The sequence below is a fragment of the Thalia democratica genome, unplaced genomic scaffold, assembly GCF_965202585.1.
Source record: "Thalia democratica unplaced genomic scaffold, ktThaDemo2.hap1.1 HAP1_SCAFFOLD_1673, whole genome shotgun sequence".
Taxonomy (NCBI): domain Eukaryota; kingdom Metazoa; phylum Chordata; class Thaliacea; order Salpida; family Salpidae; genus Thalia; species Thalia democratica.
The window spans coordinates 6,254-22,821 of record NW_028140499.1 but is presented as its reverse complement, the minus strand read 5'-3'; the positions used below and the strand labels follow the sequence as shown (position 1 = coordinate 22,821).

Here is a 16,568-nt window from a genome sequence, read left to right as displayed (position 1 = left end):
TTTTTCAAAAAAAAGGTATTTTTACTTGAAATTTTTTAAAGTCACAAATAACGTTTTTTTGTTATTGTATAAAGAATAGACTGTGAAAGTTTGAAGAAGATTGCTTAAAAAATGAAGGAGGAGATAGATTTTGAATGCATTAGTCTTTTTTTGCCATTTTAGTTTTTCCTTCCCCATAAGGAACCTGTTATGCGGCCCGACTTTGGCCGGTCATATCTCAAAAACTAATTCGAATTTTTAAAAACGGTAAAAAGCAACTTGAAGCTTAGTAAAAACTCTATAAAATAAGATAAACTTGTAAAAAACATGGCCTACCCCCCCCTATGGCCTTAATGTTTCCGGCTTCAATCAGGTATAATTTATTTGTAGTACTTGTATTTTTTACTTTTAGAAATTATTAATATTTTTATTGTGGATTAAATAAAAAAGTTTAGTACACAAACAAGTTATTGTGACATTTTTTATATTTTTCAGCTTTTTTAAGAAATTTTATTTAAAAGTATAAAATGAGTTCACTTCAAGGTATATCTATGTACCTCATCAAAGCAATAGTTGTTTTAGATAATAGCGGAAAAAGAATTCTTTCCAAGTACTATGGGACAGAAGAGTATGATAATTTAGCAAGTCAACATTTGTTTGAACAAAAACTGTTCAATTTAACCTACAAATGTGATTCAGAAATTGCTCTGATTGATGGACATACTGTAGTTTACAAAAGTAACAATGATGTCATGTTTTATATTGTTGGCGGGTCGGAAGAAAATGAGCTATTGTTAAACTCTGTTCTTGTAACATTGTACAGAGCCATAAATATACTTCTACGGCAGTTTGTTGAAAAACACTCTTTAATGGCTAACCTTGGAAAGGTTTTCATGATAGTAGATGCTTTGGTTGATGACGGTGTTCTGATGGAAACTGATCCTTACAGTATACTTGGACAAATACCTGATAAAAGGGAAGAGCTTCAAATAATGGATATGGACATTCATCAAGCTATAAAAGTGGCAAAAAAGGTCTTTTTGTCATAATAAAGTTATTATATTTCTAAACAGTTATAGCTATTAATGTCTTCCTTGAATTTTTCTTTTGCAATCTGAAATTTGTTATCATTTGAGTTGTAAAAAAAAGAGACTTGAAAAGTAATTAATTATTATTTTATGCGATCTTACTTGTAGTAATTTACTTTTTGTAAATTTAAGTTTATGATGTTTCTATTTAAAACAAAAATTACAATCAAGCAGTCTTTGTCAAAATATTTTTATTACAGTTTTAGTTCTTTGCAGTAAATATATGTTTATGTTTTATTTTAAGTGTATATTAATTAAAACTATGATTTTATCCTCACATCAAAAAACTAAACTTCTGATTCCTTTGTTTTTAAACTTTAAACCATATAATGAACTTTAGTTAAACTGTCAAATTTCATAATTTTTAAACTGTGCTACCTTATTCTTTACTATGTTGCCTGATGTAGAGATTAATGAAAAACTTCAAAATTACTGCTATATTGATGTTGTTATTCTAATCATAACTTAGTGCTTAACTACATGACTTTTTAAATTTTATGTTAAACATACATGTGGACGGACACTCTCTGTGCTACTAGCTTTGAAATTTAAATGATGCAATACTTGTAATTTTACATCTAAACATCTTTATCAGTATAGTTAAAAATTTAATCACTATATATTTAGAAATTTATATTATATTTCTCAACAGTAATTGTTATTACCTTATATTGTCATCATTAGGTTTTTCTATGCAATCATTCACTTACTTTTATTATATAATACCTTGATTATTTTTGGGTTTTTAATTAAGTTTCACTAAAGTTCAACTTCGTTTTTAAAGATAAAGGTGTTTTTTATGAAACTGTTTTATATATAGTTATAGACTATATTTATATATATGTTGTTAAACTAGTTGTTGGTAATTAAATCAAATTAAAAAGAAAATTAAAATAATATTTCATACAGGTATTTAGATTAAATTTTAAATTTCTTGGCAGTATACTTGAAGAGTTCGAGGTCAAGTTTGAATTTGTCTAAAAAAAAAACTTATCCTTTTGTTTTTCATTATAATAAATTGAGCTTTTTAAACTAATACTTAAATTCTATATGATTTATAATGATAAAATAAATTCGCATTTTGCCGGTTATTTGAAACTTCAGTCAACATATCGCACTCTTCATGCAATCTATCACCAAAATGTTTAGGTAATAGAAAGAAACAGATAACCTATTTAAAAAATTTTATCAATTAGTGACTGGAGTTTAAATAATTTTGTATCTTAATTAAATAAAATGAAGGGTGAACTAATTTATTGTTTCTTATAAAACTGTGATAAAATACATTTTTACAAGTTAGCTCTTATTTTTTTAAGTTTTCTTTTAGTCACTACAATTTTTAATTTAAATACTGCTTTTTAATGACTTCTTAAATTGTACAAAAAACTTAAAAATAGCTTTTTACAATACTATCCCATAGCATTAAAATAATTATCTTATGTTTTTTAATGATGGACTTTAGACCTAAACTATCAAATTAAATTGAATTTCTTATTTAAAATACTTAACTTAAATATATATTTTTTTAAATATGTAAACTGTACTGTGAATGCTGTAAAACCTAAAGTTTGACAATTTCAGAAAAATAGTTGGAGTTTTAGCAGTTTTGAGAAAAAAACCTAAAATTTGAACAAAAATAACTAAAAACTGAAATTTTAACCAATTTTTACATATAGAATAATTAAGTTTTCATTAGGTCCAAAGGAGTTATCATAAATAATATTTTTTTGTGCTTTTTAGAAATTATTTATTTTTAAACACGTTAAAGTAGCATAACAGTATATTTTCAATATTTTTATATTATTTAAGACAACTTTTTATATGGTTTAAAATTTAAATTAAAAATAGACGAAAAAAACTTGAAGTTTCGAAAACCTGAAAAAAAATTCGGAAAAAAAAAAAACTTATGGAAACCCAAAGACAGATCAGTTTTCTTTAAGATACTTTTGTACGTCTGGTCAATTTTGCACAGGCCAGATTTGCCAAAAAACCTGGAAAAACATGGATTTTTGAACAAAAATCACTAAAAAAAAACCTGGAATTTTGAAAATTTTAAGATGTCAAGTAGTAAAATTTCGATTGGACTCAAAAAATCTATCATACAGATAAAAAAGTTTTGTCATCATCAAAAACTTTTTTATTAAAAAACTTATTTAAAGTAGCTTTCGAGTATCTTTTCAATGTTTTTATACTTTTCAACACATTTTCTTACCTTAAAATTAACTTTAAACTTAGAATAGACCCAAAAATGTGTACTTTTAAAAACCTTTGGGAAATTTTCTCCTGGTTTTCAAAATATTTGGCAACCCTGACAGGCGTAAATAAAATATTGGTTTGGGGTAACATTGGTAGTAAAAAAAAAAAAATAATAATAAAAAACCAACCAACTGTAAGAGTTAGGTTTAACTTTGATAGAAAACTAATAAAAAAAATAAAAAAATAGCAAATGATAAAAAGAAAAAAACAAAATACTAACCAAAGGTAAGGGTTTGGGGTTAAAGTGATAGTAACAGGGTTGCACAAAACCTGGAATTTTGAACAAAAACCACTAAAGAACCTGGAATTTTAAACAATTTTCACATGTTATTTAGTACAGTTTTGGTTTGACATGAAAAATCTATCATAAAGATAAAAAAAAATAGGTTAAAAAGTTAAAGGATTGGATACCAGGCCAAGACAAAAGTTGTATAGTATACAAATTTAATTGCTCCTGCGAAAGAAGCTATATCGGTCAGACTTCAAGGCATTTAAAGCCAGGATAATAAAAAACATTTACATGCTTTTTTTTTTTTTAATTCGTTGAAAAAAAACCTCAAATTAAGACGCGGAAACCAAAAACGCAGCTAAAAAATCTTCAGTTGCAGAACATCTATTAAATTATAGAGATTGTGCTAGGAAATATGATATGTATAGATTATGATAAAATAATCCATCATTGCAATAGTGTATTTGATCTTGTAAAGTTGGAGGCTATCTCCATATTTATAGAGAAATCAGAATTGTGCAAACAAAAGGAATTCGATTGCAAAGTGTCTTTATTTAGTTAAATTATCCATTTAGTTAAATTATCCATACAGTTTCCGTTAGTAGTATTTGAGTTTAATTAATTATTACTTCTCACTGATTATTTATTGCGCTAATCACTTTGTTAATTTTAAGTTTTTAGTAAAAAACTGTTCATAATAATATATTTTATTCTACTTTTAGGTTGTGATAAAAAGTATAGAAAAACGTATTAAACTATCACAGAAAAACTTGGGAGAGTGTTTTATATTTGTTATGCATTTAAATAAAAGCTAATAATGTTTGAGGTTTAATAAAAATATTGTCATCATCAAAAGCTTTATTTTTAAGAAAACAAATTTAAAGTATCTTTACATAATATTTTTAATATTGAAATATTATTTAACAAAGTTTTTAAACTTAAATTTAAACTAAAAATAGACCCAAAAACATATACTTTGAAAAACCTGGATTAAAATCAGAAAATTTAGAAGAAATTTCTCAAAAACTAGTGGCAACCCTGTAGTAAAAACAATAATAATAACTTGGTGCTAAACTGACATAGTGCAAAATTGTCTTCCTGCAAAAGTGACCCTTTGTCTGTTGCAAAAATATCCCTTCTTGAATTTCTGACACCTACCCAAAAATGGACAAAAATGCTTGAAATTTCAGAAACGTGGATTAAATTCAGTAACTAAGAAATAATTTTCTAAAAACATATGGCAACCCTGTAATGTAGATATTATTTTTAAAACATAATTTGAAGTGAAAGAACTTAACTCTTGCCATCCCTCAGACTTGTTTTAAAATTTGTATAAGTCATGTCAGCTGAGGCTAGTTTGATTTGTTTTGCAATCCCAATTTAGTTTTTTAAGCTTAAATTAGACTTAGTAAACCTTGTTTTAGAATGTTTTCAATTTTATCTTTAAAAGTTTCATAGTTTTTATTGTAGCGTTCATTTCCATTTATTGAAAAAAAATTGCTGTAAATGCTATCTTAGCTTTTCAAAACATTTTTATTGACAATAGTTAGTTGTATGAGTTTTTATTTTAATGCATATTTATTTGTAAATGTAAACTTATGTGACTTATGACTAGAGATTCAAAAAAAACAAGCTTTAAATTGAATACAGGTAAGTTCTTAGTTCAGCTGGAATTAAAAAGTTACTGATGCACATTTCATAAACTTCAGCATTTTTGCTTTGAAATCAGGCAAGCCCTCATGTTACCATTATGTTATAGTAAATAATGATTCATACATTTAAGTTCGTAAAACATTTCAGTTTTTATATTGGTACTGTGTTTCAGTAATAAAATAATTTAGTATTATGTTGGATGTAGAAGTTAAACTACCAGAAAGGTCAATCAAAGCTGAAAAATGGAACATTGAGCTTGGTTTGTCTTTAATTAAAAATAGCTTTAAAGTTTTAGCATATGAAATATTATTGAATATCTTTTTGATTTATTTTTTCGTAACAAAAACTTGTAATTTATAATACTTACTAAGTAATTTTTAAACATAAATCCATTTTTGATTTCATTTAACAATGTTCCAGGTATGCCCCTTTTCCAAGTTGTTAAAGTTCTAAAAAGACAGCAGAAGTCAATTGATGTAGTCAACTTTCATTACAATAAAGTCATGCCATTTAACGATAACTTAGTACTTAACTTGGAAAATAATGGACTTAATCTAGTGTTTAATTCGAAACATCAACGATTAAATTACATTGAGGTTTGCTGGTTTTTCTGAACAACGACCATAAGATTACTTTTATCTATAAAGTTGATGTTATATTAAAACATATGTTATTGTTTTAGGTCAACAAAAATAATAACCTTAACTAAAATTAAATGTAGTTACAAGGTTTTTTCTAAGAGGAAATAAAATTTGTAAAAGAATAAATAAAAACGTACATATATCACCCATTTTATTAGTTACACCAATGTTTCTATTCACAAATAATAGTTCACCTTTAAAATTGGATAATAAAACCAATCAAAAAATTTCCATCATTAAAACTTATTATTTATTTTCTCACCAATAAATTTATTTTCAGGTTTTTGACCTGAGCAAAGTAAAACTGAGGTACAGATCGACCTACTTCAACAACCCACCGGTTACCATGCCGACGCTTTCGTGCGTGCAAAACGTGTTCGGATCAACCGAATATCCCTCCGAGGAGGACTCGGAATATCAGGTTCTGCGCTTCAAAGGTATTCACTTCCATCTTCCGCTCGATGACACGGTACGTTTACGTTCAAATATGATCAAAGCTGTTATGGTTATTTTTTTTAATCTAATTTATTATATAAAAAAAATTACACTGTTTTTTGAAGATATATTAGTTTAAAATACGTCATTTAGCTATAATTTCAGACAGTCTGTCAGAAGCTTTGTATTTGTTATCATTATTTTTTTTTCTATACAATTAAAAATATAAATATTATTAGTTTACGTAAACTTCAAAAGTTCCTAAAAAAGTAGAAAATAGTAATTATCATAATGATGCAATTCTATACCTACTTATTTGATTTTTTATAATAAACTGACAATTTGTGTATTTTATTACAGTTGAGGACAAAAAATATGAATAAGCTTGTACAGAAGGTTTTCATTTTTAGTGGAGAAAATTTTGATAAAGATGGGTTAATTTATATACAAATTAATATATCAGTTTGTTTTTATAGTTTTTGAGTATTTGTATTATAATTTTTTAACTAAAAAATATTAAACTAATATTTGGCTTACTTTTTAAATATACTATTTTAGTAACTGCTTATTTTCATCATATACTTTACTTAAATGAAATTCAACAAGCAGTTACTACAATCTTTTGAATCAAAAATAAGTTTGGTTGCTGTAGAAAAACTTTGACGAATAACTATTAATATGATATTTGGTAATAATCGAACTTGGTAAAACTAAATAATTATACAAATTAAAAAAAAAGCTTGCAAAACATATTATTGAGATTTTTGAATATATTCATAAGAGTGTTTTTTTTTTAGAATTCCTCCTGAAATTCCACTGGTTTGTTATCATGGCAACTTTTTTGCGGACTCTATTTCAACTGTTTGGAAAGATAATTTAGTGCAAGGGCTTGAATTTAAACTAAGAAGTGCCAGTAAGATATATTCACTTGATATAATAATATTAGACTTTTATTGATATTTAGTATTACAAAGTTAAAATAACTTATTTTAATTTAATCCGAATAGCAAATGTTTATATAAAAAACTTTCAATTACAAAAAACAGTGAGTAAGTATTTAATTAATTTATTTTTAAACAGTTCAACGAAAGTTTGTTTTTTGTTTTTACATAATCTGTATTTTGTCTAGAATTTATTTATGAACTAAAATTATGCGAATCAGAACATTTTTTGAAAACTTAAGTTTTTGTTCTAAATAAAAAAAAATACTTCAAACTTTTTATGTTTTAGTTCTAAGACCACACATTTAACAAAAGGTTAACCAAATAAGTGCTTTAATCTTTTTTTACTATAAATATAATTTAAAATGAGTTGACAAAAAATAAATAAGTTACTAGGAATGTTATTTATTCAACAAAATAGTTTTCAATTGTTGAAATGTATGCTAACAAATTAGTACTTACATGCAGTCTTAATTCGTAAAAAATATTAGATTATTATAAAAAAAATTTTAAAGTGTACATACTTGTAAATGCATTAAAAGAAATACTGCAGTATTTTGAATATAAAAGATTATAGTCTTAATTTTAATTTAACTTTATTTTTAAACAAGTTAATAATAGTTTAATTACAACAGATTAATTCCAGTAGACACAATAGTATTTTTTGAATTTAGAATGACTATTAATCTTACTTGTTTATGTTTTTTAGAACAACCTATGTTTTACTCGTTTTTTATTCCTAAGTATGTACTTGTGGTTTTTTAAAGTACAGTGAAAAACATATGACTTTTTCATTTAATAAAAACATATTGTTTTAACTGTTTATGCAAAACTGTTGTTTAAGTTTAAGTACACTTGTTATAAAAATTAACTTTGTATTTACTTTTAGTTATAGACAATGAAATTCAGCTGACTAAGAAGTTTGAAACTAGAACCTTAAAGTTTGGTCAAACCGTTCAGGCTAGAAAAATTTGTGATTTGTTTTCATATGTGTAATTATTTTATGTCACATGAATTTAATTATTTTTAACCTTTTATCTAAATTTTATAAATTGCATTAAAACAAAAATAGCAATATTCTCTAAATGTTTTTATATAACTTTTGATTAATTATTTAATTTAGATTATTTTTTTACCAGTTAGTTAAAGTCCTATCAAAAATGATTATAATGAAAACCTTATATATGAAATAACAAATGAAAACTCCAAAAAAAAATTTTGTTTCTAAAGCTCAGCATATTATTCTAGATAAATTTTGATTATGGCCTCTTTTAAAATTATCAGAAGTTTTCATTTTTACGTTATTTATTTTTTAAATATAATTTTTTTAGTAAAAAAAACTGCTGATTATATTTTTAAGATTTACATATGGAAAACGTTTAAATAAAGTTTTTTATAGTCTTGAAATTATTTCTACAAAATATTTACTGTTAAAAAAGTTTTTAAAACTAAGTCTCAATATAACTAGTGAAAGAGTACAAAAAGCAAAATCTGTAAATAGTATTACATTTGTAAGGTCAGACATTAGTTTTACTAAAATAATTAATATAAATCTGGTGCACAATTACTGATTTGCAAACTTAACACTGCTTAAGAACAACAATATGAAATAAATAACTGTACAGGAAGTGATGTGTGAAATAGGTTCACCGTGCCAAACATTTTACAAATCTCAAGACAAAATGACCATCCATTCATCTCGGAAGTACGACCAGGAATTTTCTGATTATTTCTTCAACTACTTCACTTTAGGAATTGTAAGTTTTTTGAATTATAATAATAGTTTACATAATAAAATAACCATTTTTTAAATTTAAATATTGTTAGCTCTTCTTTATGTCGCTGTCATAGTAATTTTATTAAGTTTATAGGAAGTTTAAAACAAATTGATGAAAAATAACAATACCATGTATTTTATAACTTAAGTAACTTTCCTAAAATTGTTTAAATTTAAGTTTTACTGATACTAAAATTAGTAAAAAATTCATACTAGTTGTAAAATACAGGACATACTATTTGATGGGCTCAAAAATACAGTAAAAAAGTTCGTGCTTCACAGTAATCACCCTAACCACTACAACTTTAACATGTAAGTATTGTTTTCTATTTGACATTTATATATAATATATAGGTTTGATAACCAACAGAATGTAAGCTGTTCTTTATTACTTAAGTTCAAAAAATAAATAGAATTTATACAACACTAGATACTATCGCTGCCTGTACAACATCAAGCTGCCAATAGGTTAGTCGAAGGAATTCTACATTTTAATAACTGATTTGTCCAAAAACAAAATTGTATTTAAAAAAATTAATTTCAGACTCGCCCGTGATAACCGCATGCACGAGTTGGAGTGAGGTGAGCAAGTCGCTTGGAAACCTGGACAAGCCGGTCGTGCTCAACAGAGCCTCCAGCGGAAATAACGACAACCCCTTCGGCCGCTCGGAATGCTACGGTATTTACAACATGATATTCGAAGTAGGTTGATTTGTAGTTTTGTTGTTTTTGAGTTTATAAGTCAAAGTGTTTTTTTTATAAACTTTGCTTTATGTTCCTTAAAAATACAATACAGGTTATGGAAAATAAATACTTGGCAAACATAACCATTTATCAAAACCCAGATGGAGAATAATAAAGAACGAAAAACGGTAATTTAAAAAATTCTATTTTTTTTAATAGTTTAGATAGAATCTTCGAAAATTTTAATTTTAGATAAAAGTTTTGATTCAAAAGCATTATTTACAAAATATTAAGCATATAAAATTTTGTCATATACTTTATTTTAGTTCCTATCACTGAGTTGTTTTAAAAATTTCTTTTTTTATACTTCAACCTTGAATAATATGTACAATGCAATATTATCCCAAACGTTAATTAATTCTGATTCAAAACAATTTTTATGCATAAATATTTGTAAACTACTTCATTATTATTTTTAAAGACTTTGTACATGTCGGAAATAATAAATAAAAAGCAAAATATGATGTTATGCTGTTTGTACTTTCTTTATTGTCTAAAAATTAAAAATTTAAAAGTGTTAGTGCAATATTTCAGTTTCGCTTTTTTACTACGTTATACTATGTGTCTTTTTTAAGGTTTTTTTAAAGCACAAGCTTCTACAGTTTTTGTTTTTTTTAAATACTTGTTTGTTTTCTATCGTGCTTGAAAAATAAAGTAAAAGTTAAATACAAAAAAACAGTTGTGAATTTTTCTATAAAACAAAATAATCTCATATTTGAAATAGTAATAATGTTATCACAGAGTGTTTTGAAGGGTTGCAATTCCCTCATATTATTAAAAATTATTAATCCACTCTTCCTTTATGTTTTTTTTATGATATAAATAAAATCTATCAATCAACACAATTTTGCATTTATATTAACAATGTAAAGTATTTAACAGGTTAAAAATAACGTTATATTTCCAAAGCTTTTACTTAAAAATTAGTTTTTACTTTTTTGGTTCAAAAAGTCAAAATCATTTTAAAACGAAATCCTTTAAAAACTTGATAGTTTGCAGAAAAACACATACTAAATTTTGTTTATACTTAAAAATTTTTTAAACTGTCACGGTCTTAATTTTAAACCTTAATTATCCCTAAAAACTATTTTGTGGTGTACAAAGATATTGAACTAAGATGTTTAAAATTTCCCAAAAAAAGTTACCTGTTTAGACTTATATTTATGTAAAAAACAGTTAGTCAGAGTTTAATCAATTGCTAGCTAAATAACATCTGCAAAATAACTGTTATAAACAAACACATATTTTAATGCATATAACTTTTTTGTAATATCTATAATCAATAAAGTAAAAACTTAAGAGTTGATGTTAACTCAGTTTAGTTTGAACTTTTAAGACTACGATTCGTTTAATTTTTAGTAAGTCATTTAGTCTAGTTTAAAGCATTTTATAGAGATTTGTTTAAGTTGAAATATTATATAAGTTAATATGTTATGATATCTATTTTAGTTTATGTTCTACTATTTGTTTTTGTTTATATTAAATGTTTATACTAACTGTTAGATATAAACTTTTACATGAATAATTACTCATATATAAGTCATTTCTTAAGTGAAAGAAATTAAGAAAAATTATAAATATATAAAGAGGAGCCTGTGTATAAAGTATGGATTCACCGAATCGATTGATTTAAATTAAGAAAATGCTTTTGCATTTTAAATTTATTAAAATATTTATCTATAACTATGTTCTAGAAAACAAAAGAGAGTGGTCATTAAAAACTATATTAAACAAATCCAGAGCTTCCGTTCAAAGAGCAAATCTCCGAACAATGACTCAAGCATGACATATAAAAGTTAGAAAATATATAAATTTTGTTCATAATTCTTTATTTCGTGGGTTGTAGAAACCCTGATAAATATTGTCGTGCGTCGATAAAAAAATCCAGTCTATTACTCCAAATAACTTTTTAAAATATTATACCTCTACAAAACAACTTATAGTCACAAGTGGTAAAACTTAAGAATGATAATTAAGTTTTTTTTAAATCATTAATATACCACACAACCTTCACCTTAAATAACGTAAGTATATTAAAACGACAAATATTTTCCGACAAATAGATATGGGCATCTTAACATATTTTTAAACAAGTTAGGCTTTGAAAAAAAATTAAAACTAATTAGATTTTAGACTAATCTTGACTTTAAGTTGTATTGTACAAGCATTGCAATCTATATTTTATTATAAATAGTGGTAACTATTAAAATTCGGAGTAACAGCTATGAGTAATTTTAATAAGTTAAGATAAAACTTGTTTTTAAGAATAGTTAAGATTTTTAAATTAATAATATTTTTGTAATAAAATATTTCATTAGAAAACCTAAGGTATTATTTTAAAAGCAAGTTTTCAAGTAACTTTAAACTCGTTTTCAATAATCACCATTAAGTTACACATTACTTAAGCTTTTATTAATTATTTTTAGCACTTTTGTTCGGTACATTGTTTATTCAAATAATAAACACAAGAAAATTAAAAATTAGAAAAATCAAAACAAATTTTAGTGTGAATAATGACTGCATATACAAGCATCGTCAAGTAAAACAAATAAAAGTTCTCTTTTACATACAACCGACAGTTTTTCACCGCAATTAATGGTAAAAATATGTGATCCGTTCCATTTTAGAGATCCATTTATTTTATTGTTATTTAGGTTCTTCTTCGACTAAAAACCATTGTTCTGCTCAACTGTGGCCTAAATGGTTTTATTGCTTCAATATAGTTATATTTAACTTTGACTTGAATAACTTTTTTAACAACTTAGATTTGTATTTAGATTTTTGGTACTTTTTTCTAACAATATATAGTTATATTAACTAAAATAGTATGGTACACTTTGCGTGTATTGATATTTTGAGATACTAATTTTTATAATTATAGTTGCATTATTATTTATACGGTTGTGTTATAAATTTTAAAGAGTTACGTGTAGTAAATAAGCGTGTTGAAAAACGCAAAGCTAATGCTTTATTTTCATAATTTTGAGTCTATATGGCACAACACTAAGCTACACTAATAAAAAAAACTACATTTAAAATAGATTCATAATTTACCCACCGTAAGTTTTTAACTGATATATAATAAATTCTTCTCTTATAATTTCGTTTCCTTTAAATCTCAAATATTTGTTAAATGTTGCAGCTCTCAAGCATTTTCCATATGTTGAGCACATATATTATATTGTAAACTAGTACACATGTTATTGTTTTTTTTTTAATACGGTTCATTAGCGAGAATTTTTCGGCAAGCATTTAGTTGTGGCGGGCAAAGTTTTAAAAATAAAAATACTCGAGGGCTGCAGTTGTAATATACTTTGTAAAAGACCCAAAGTATGCAGTGTAAATTACATAATTTCCGTAAAACGTACCTAAAACACGTTTTTGCTCTTTATTTCGAATCCCAGAGTATCTGGTAAAAGTTTAAAAACTTTCTTTTACGGGCCAAAGGATTTACCTTTCATTGACCGCATCTTATTTAAAACAAAAGCATGCTCGTGCGAATTTATTTTGTGTTGTTTTTTTCATTGCAAATTTCAATACTATACTTGTACACTTAATTGAATTAATGATACCAACTACTAATGCTCTTTTAGTAAATAACATTGTTTAAGTAGGCTAGTTTTTTATAAAGAAAAAAACTCAAAAAATATTAATTATTAAATATCGGTTAAAAAACTACGCAAAAAATTAGCTAATTCCCTTTTAGGTAAACTTGTTGCAACAGCAAAAGATAAGGTTGCTGGCTCTAGCTTAGACTTATCTAATAAGAAACTTTAAGTAGCCTAACGCCTTGGTTATATCACCAATAAACTTATTGAATTTCGTTTCTTAATATAAATAGGAACAGTATTTTTTTAGAACTACAGGTAAATCATTATAACAACAATAACATACATTTCTTGTCTTTTATATCGGATATCTATTTAGTTGATCGTAAATTAATTCTTTTTTTATTTTTTAACACTAAATATAAGTAAGTGTAAAACGTTAATCAGAATAGTTTATTAACGATTGTTGTTGTATATTATGCTGTACAGAACTTTTATAGAATAGTCCTAATAATTAGTTTAGCTTTAACTTATTTAGTTAGAAGACTTTCCGATCTAAAACTTGAATAAACTTTGCAAATTTTCTTTAAATGTTTTTAGTTATAGAATTAAATTTAAAAAAAAATATTTTACTTCAATAAACTTAGTTTTGAATTTTAACCAAAAGTAATTATATGTAAATTTATAAATACCTAAGACAATTTAGATGTTCTTATCAGATTATATTTTGTTTAAAAATATTAAAGGAAATAACATCTACTAATACTATCTTAAAATATATTTCAATTAAACACAGCGGGCACTTTGAGATAAACACAGTTTATTTGTATTGATAAAAGTGACTTAATTTTTTTTTCAAAAGTCATAATGTATTGCTCTTTATAAATTAAATTTTTTTAATTCCAGTGCTATACGAATCGATAACCGAAAAGTTCCTTTTTACACCAGGTCCTTAGACCAAATTTTTGAGCGCTTTTTTTATTGTTCAATAAACAGTATTTATATAAACATATATAAATAGACAGTTTTTTACTAAATTTACGAATTTTATAAAAATTTAGTTCAAAATCGGAACGAGCTGGACAAACTTTTATGTGAAGTTGTATTTAATTTAATAAAAATTTTTTTAACCACCGCGTAATTTGCTCAAAATATTTTGTCTTTAACTTTTTTTTTTATTTAAATATTTAGTTATGTTTTCTTAAGTATTACCTTAAAGTATGTTAGCTTTGCTACAAAATTTAGAAAAAGTATTTTTGTGATAATTTAGTTGCAAAGCATTCTTTTTTTACCAATATTATAGCTAATAAAATAAGACTTAATGCTACATTACTACTCAATTATGTTAAACGTTTTTAAAGCGATACATATAAAAAAAAAAAACCAAGTTACTTTTTATTGAAACTTTAATAAAAAAAAACTAAGAGTATTAGACGAATTAATAAAAAAATATACATTTTTTCAAAATAAAAGACTGGAACATCTATAAGATCAACGAAAACATTAGCGAAATCTAAAGAGCAGAACCCTGGACTTTCAAATGCCGTGAGACAAGCTCAAGTTGTTATAAAGTTTTTCGAAAGTTATAAAGCATTTATAAACCGTTTGTAGATTGACGACCGCAAGTTTTTCGGTTGTGGCTGACTGATGAGTCTTAATCAGGACAAAACTGGTCTCAGTCTACCGAAAGCTTGTGGTCTGATGATCGAATTGGTATGATCAAACCTTTTGTTTAAATATATAAGGAGTAAAACTATCGACTAAAATTCGTCTAACACTATAAATATTTAATTTCATGGTTTTACATCTAAGTATGTATAAAAGAAAAGTTAATTAAATTTTTTTTTTGAACACCGCAAAACTAGAATAAAAACTTATTCAAAATATAATTTAAATGTTTTTAGGTTATAAAAAATTCAAACTTATAATTTAAAAAAGTATATAGACTAAAGTTTAAACAAAAATAATTTTAAAAACTTGTAAACAAAGCATTAAAAGGACGGTACGTTCAATAAAGCGTATTCACAAAGGTTTTTTGTGATGGCAAAAGGTGTTTTGGTCCATTCATCCTTACAAACATCATAACAAATCATAGTTGGTCTGCTTCTTTGAAACATCAAAATTTTATTTCCAATTGACACAGCCTTAAACACAAAAGTTTCTATCAGCGGACACTTGAGCATAACAAATTTGTTCACGGTAGTGTCAAAAACTTCATGCGTACCAGGCGTGGTTTTGATTGCAAACAGTTTATTGCCAACAGCAACCAAACTATGTCCGTGTTTCCCTTTGATCATACTCGGCATCGACGACCATTTGTCAGCAAATACATCGTAGCGTTCTACTGTGTTAAGTTTCAGTTCGACATTATGCTGGTGATCTATTCCCCAGCCGCCAGACACGACTATGTGTCCTTGGAAAACCGCGCAAGCAGCTTTCGATCTAGCTTCTTTCATACTACTAATTTCTTCCCAAAAGTGGTCTTTGGGATTGAAATGTAAACAAGAATTTAATTCAGGACAGTACCCTCCTCCGAAGAAAAATAATTCTTCAACAAACGCGCAAGCACAGAAGAAAACCCGGCCATCAAGCATTATACCTAACTTAGTCCATTTATTCAGAGAAGGTGAATACTTTAGAATATACGAATTATAAGCAGTCATACTATTATCATTGCCCGTAAATGTATAAACTTCTCCTTTGATGCAAACCGCTTCGAAGCTAGATCTTTCTTCGATCATTACACTTAGCTTTTTTACTTTTTTTAACTTGTTTCCATCAATTTGGTAGACACTTTTTACAGATTTGTACTGTATACTATTATATCCTCCGCACATTAATACTTTGCTCATGTTTTGGTCACAGTATCTACTTGTATGGTAACTATTTGACTTGGTTTCAGAGTATAGTTTGTCGATTACTTCTTTTAATTCTCTAAAGTAGTTAGTGCCCGAACTTGAATTGCTGTCTAAAAGATGTTTCAACGCATGCTCCGATAATAAATGAAGACGAACTTTTGAAAACAACATTTTTGCAAATTTCCGACGTGTTTTATTTTTGTGCTTCAACCAACACATTAAAGCATTTAATACTTCAATCTCTGTGTGTATATTTAATTTAGAGCTTGAAACTATTTTGTAAACTGGAAAAAATGCTAATTCACAAAAGTTCTCAGTTTCAACAACCATTTGAAAACAACTATTTATGTATTTTGACAGTAAACTTTCAATGCTTGCTAAATTAAAAATTTTAGCTACAGTGTAAAACATAGTAACGT

The 16,568-nt window shown here is 25.7% G+C and overlaps 2 protein-coding genes and 1 pseudogene across 2 annotated transcripts; 2 read left to right on the top strand and 1 right to left on the bottom strand.

Moving 5' to 3' along the window:
- Positions 1 to 506: 506 nt before the first annotated feature.
- On the top strand, positions 507 to 1,028 carry LOC145848786 (coatomer subunit zeta-1 pseudogene; annotated as a pseudogene).
- A 4,323-nt stretch (positions 1,029 to 5,351) lies between these two features.
- LOC145848787 (phagosome assembly factor 1-like) lies at positions 5,352 to 9,911 on the top strand. Its single transcript, XM_082954047.1, has 11 exons — positions 5,352 to 5,464; positions 5,626 to 5,801; positions 6,127 to 6,315; positions 6,642 to 6,715; positions 7,079 to 7,194; positions 8,112 to 8,182; positions 8,848 to 8,979; positions 9,229 to 9,311; positions 9,430 to 9,467; positions 9,544 to 9,701; positions 9,796 to 9,911. Exons 1-11 carry the CDS (start codon positions 5,398 to 5,400, stop codon positions 9,853 to 9,855), a joined length of 1,164 nt encoding a protein of 387 aa, XP_082810173.1. The 5' UTR covers positions 5,352 to 5,397; the 3' UTR covers positions 9,856 to 9,911.
- Positions 9,912 to 15,282: 5,371 nt separating this feature from the next.
- On the bottom strand, positions 15,283 to 16,320 carry LOC145848785 (kelch-like protein 25). The gene has a single exon (XM_082954046.1). It carries the CDS (start codon positions 16,318 to 16,320, stop codon positions 15,283 to 15,285), a length of 1,038 nt encoding a protein of 345 aa, XP_082810172.1.
- Positions 16,321 to 16,568: the final 248 nt, after the last annotated feature.

Bases quoted from the DNA above. Each gene is read 5' to 3' on its own strand.
- LOC145848787 (XM_082954047.1), top strand. From the start codon at position 5,398: ATGTTGGATGTAGAAGTTAAACTACCAGAAAGGTCAATCAAAGCTGAA. The intron at 7,195-8,111 runs GTAAGATATATT...ATTTACTTTTAG, and splicing joins ATTTAAACTAAGAAGTGCCA to TTATAGACAATGAAATTCAG. The intron at 9,468-9,543 runs GTTAGTCGAAGG...AATTAATTTCAG, and splicing joins CAACATCAAGCTGCCAATAG to ACTCGCCCGTGATAACCGCA.
- LOC145848785 (XM_082954046.1), bottom strand. From the start codon at position 16,320: ATGTTGTTTTCAAAAGTTCGTCTTCATTTATTATCGGAGCATGCGTTG.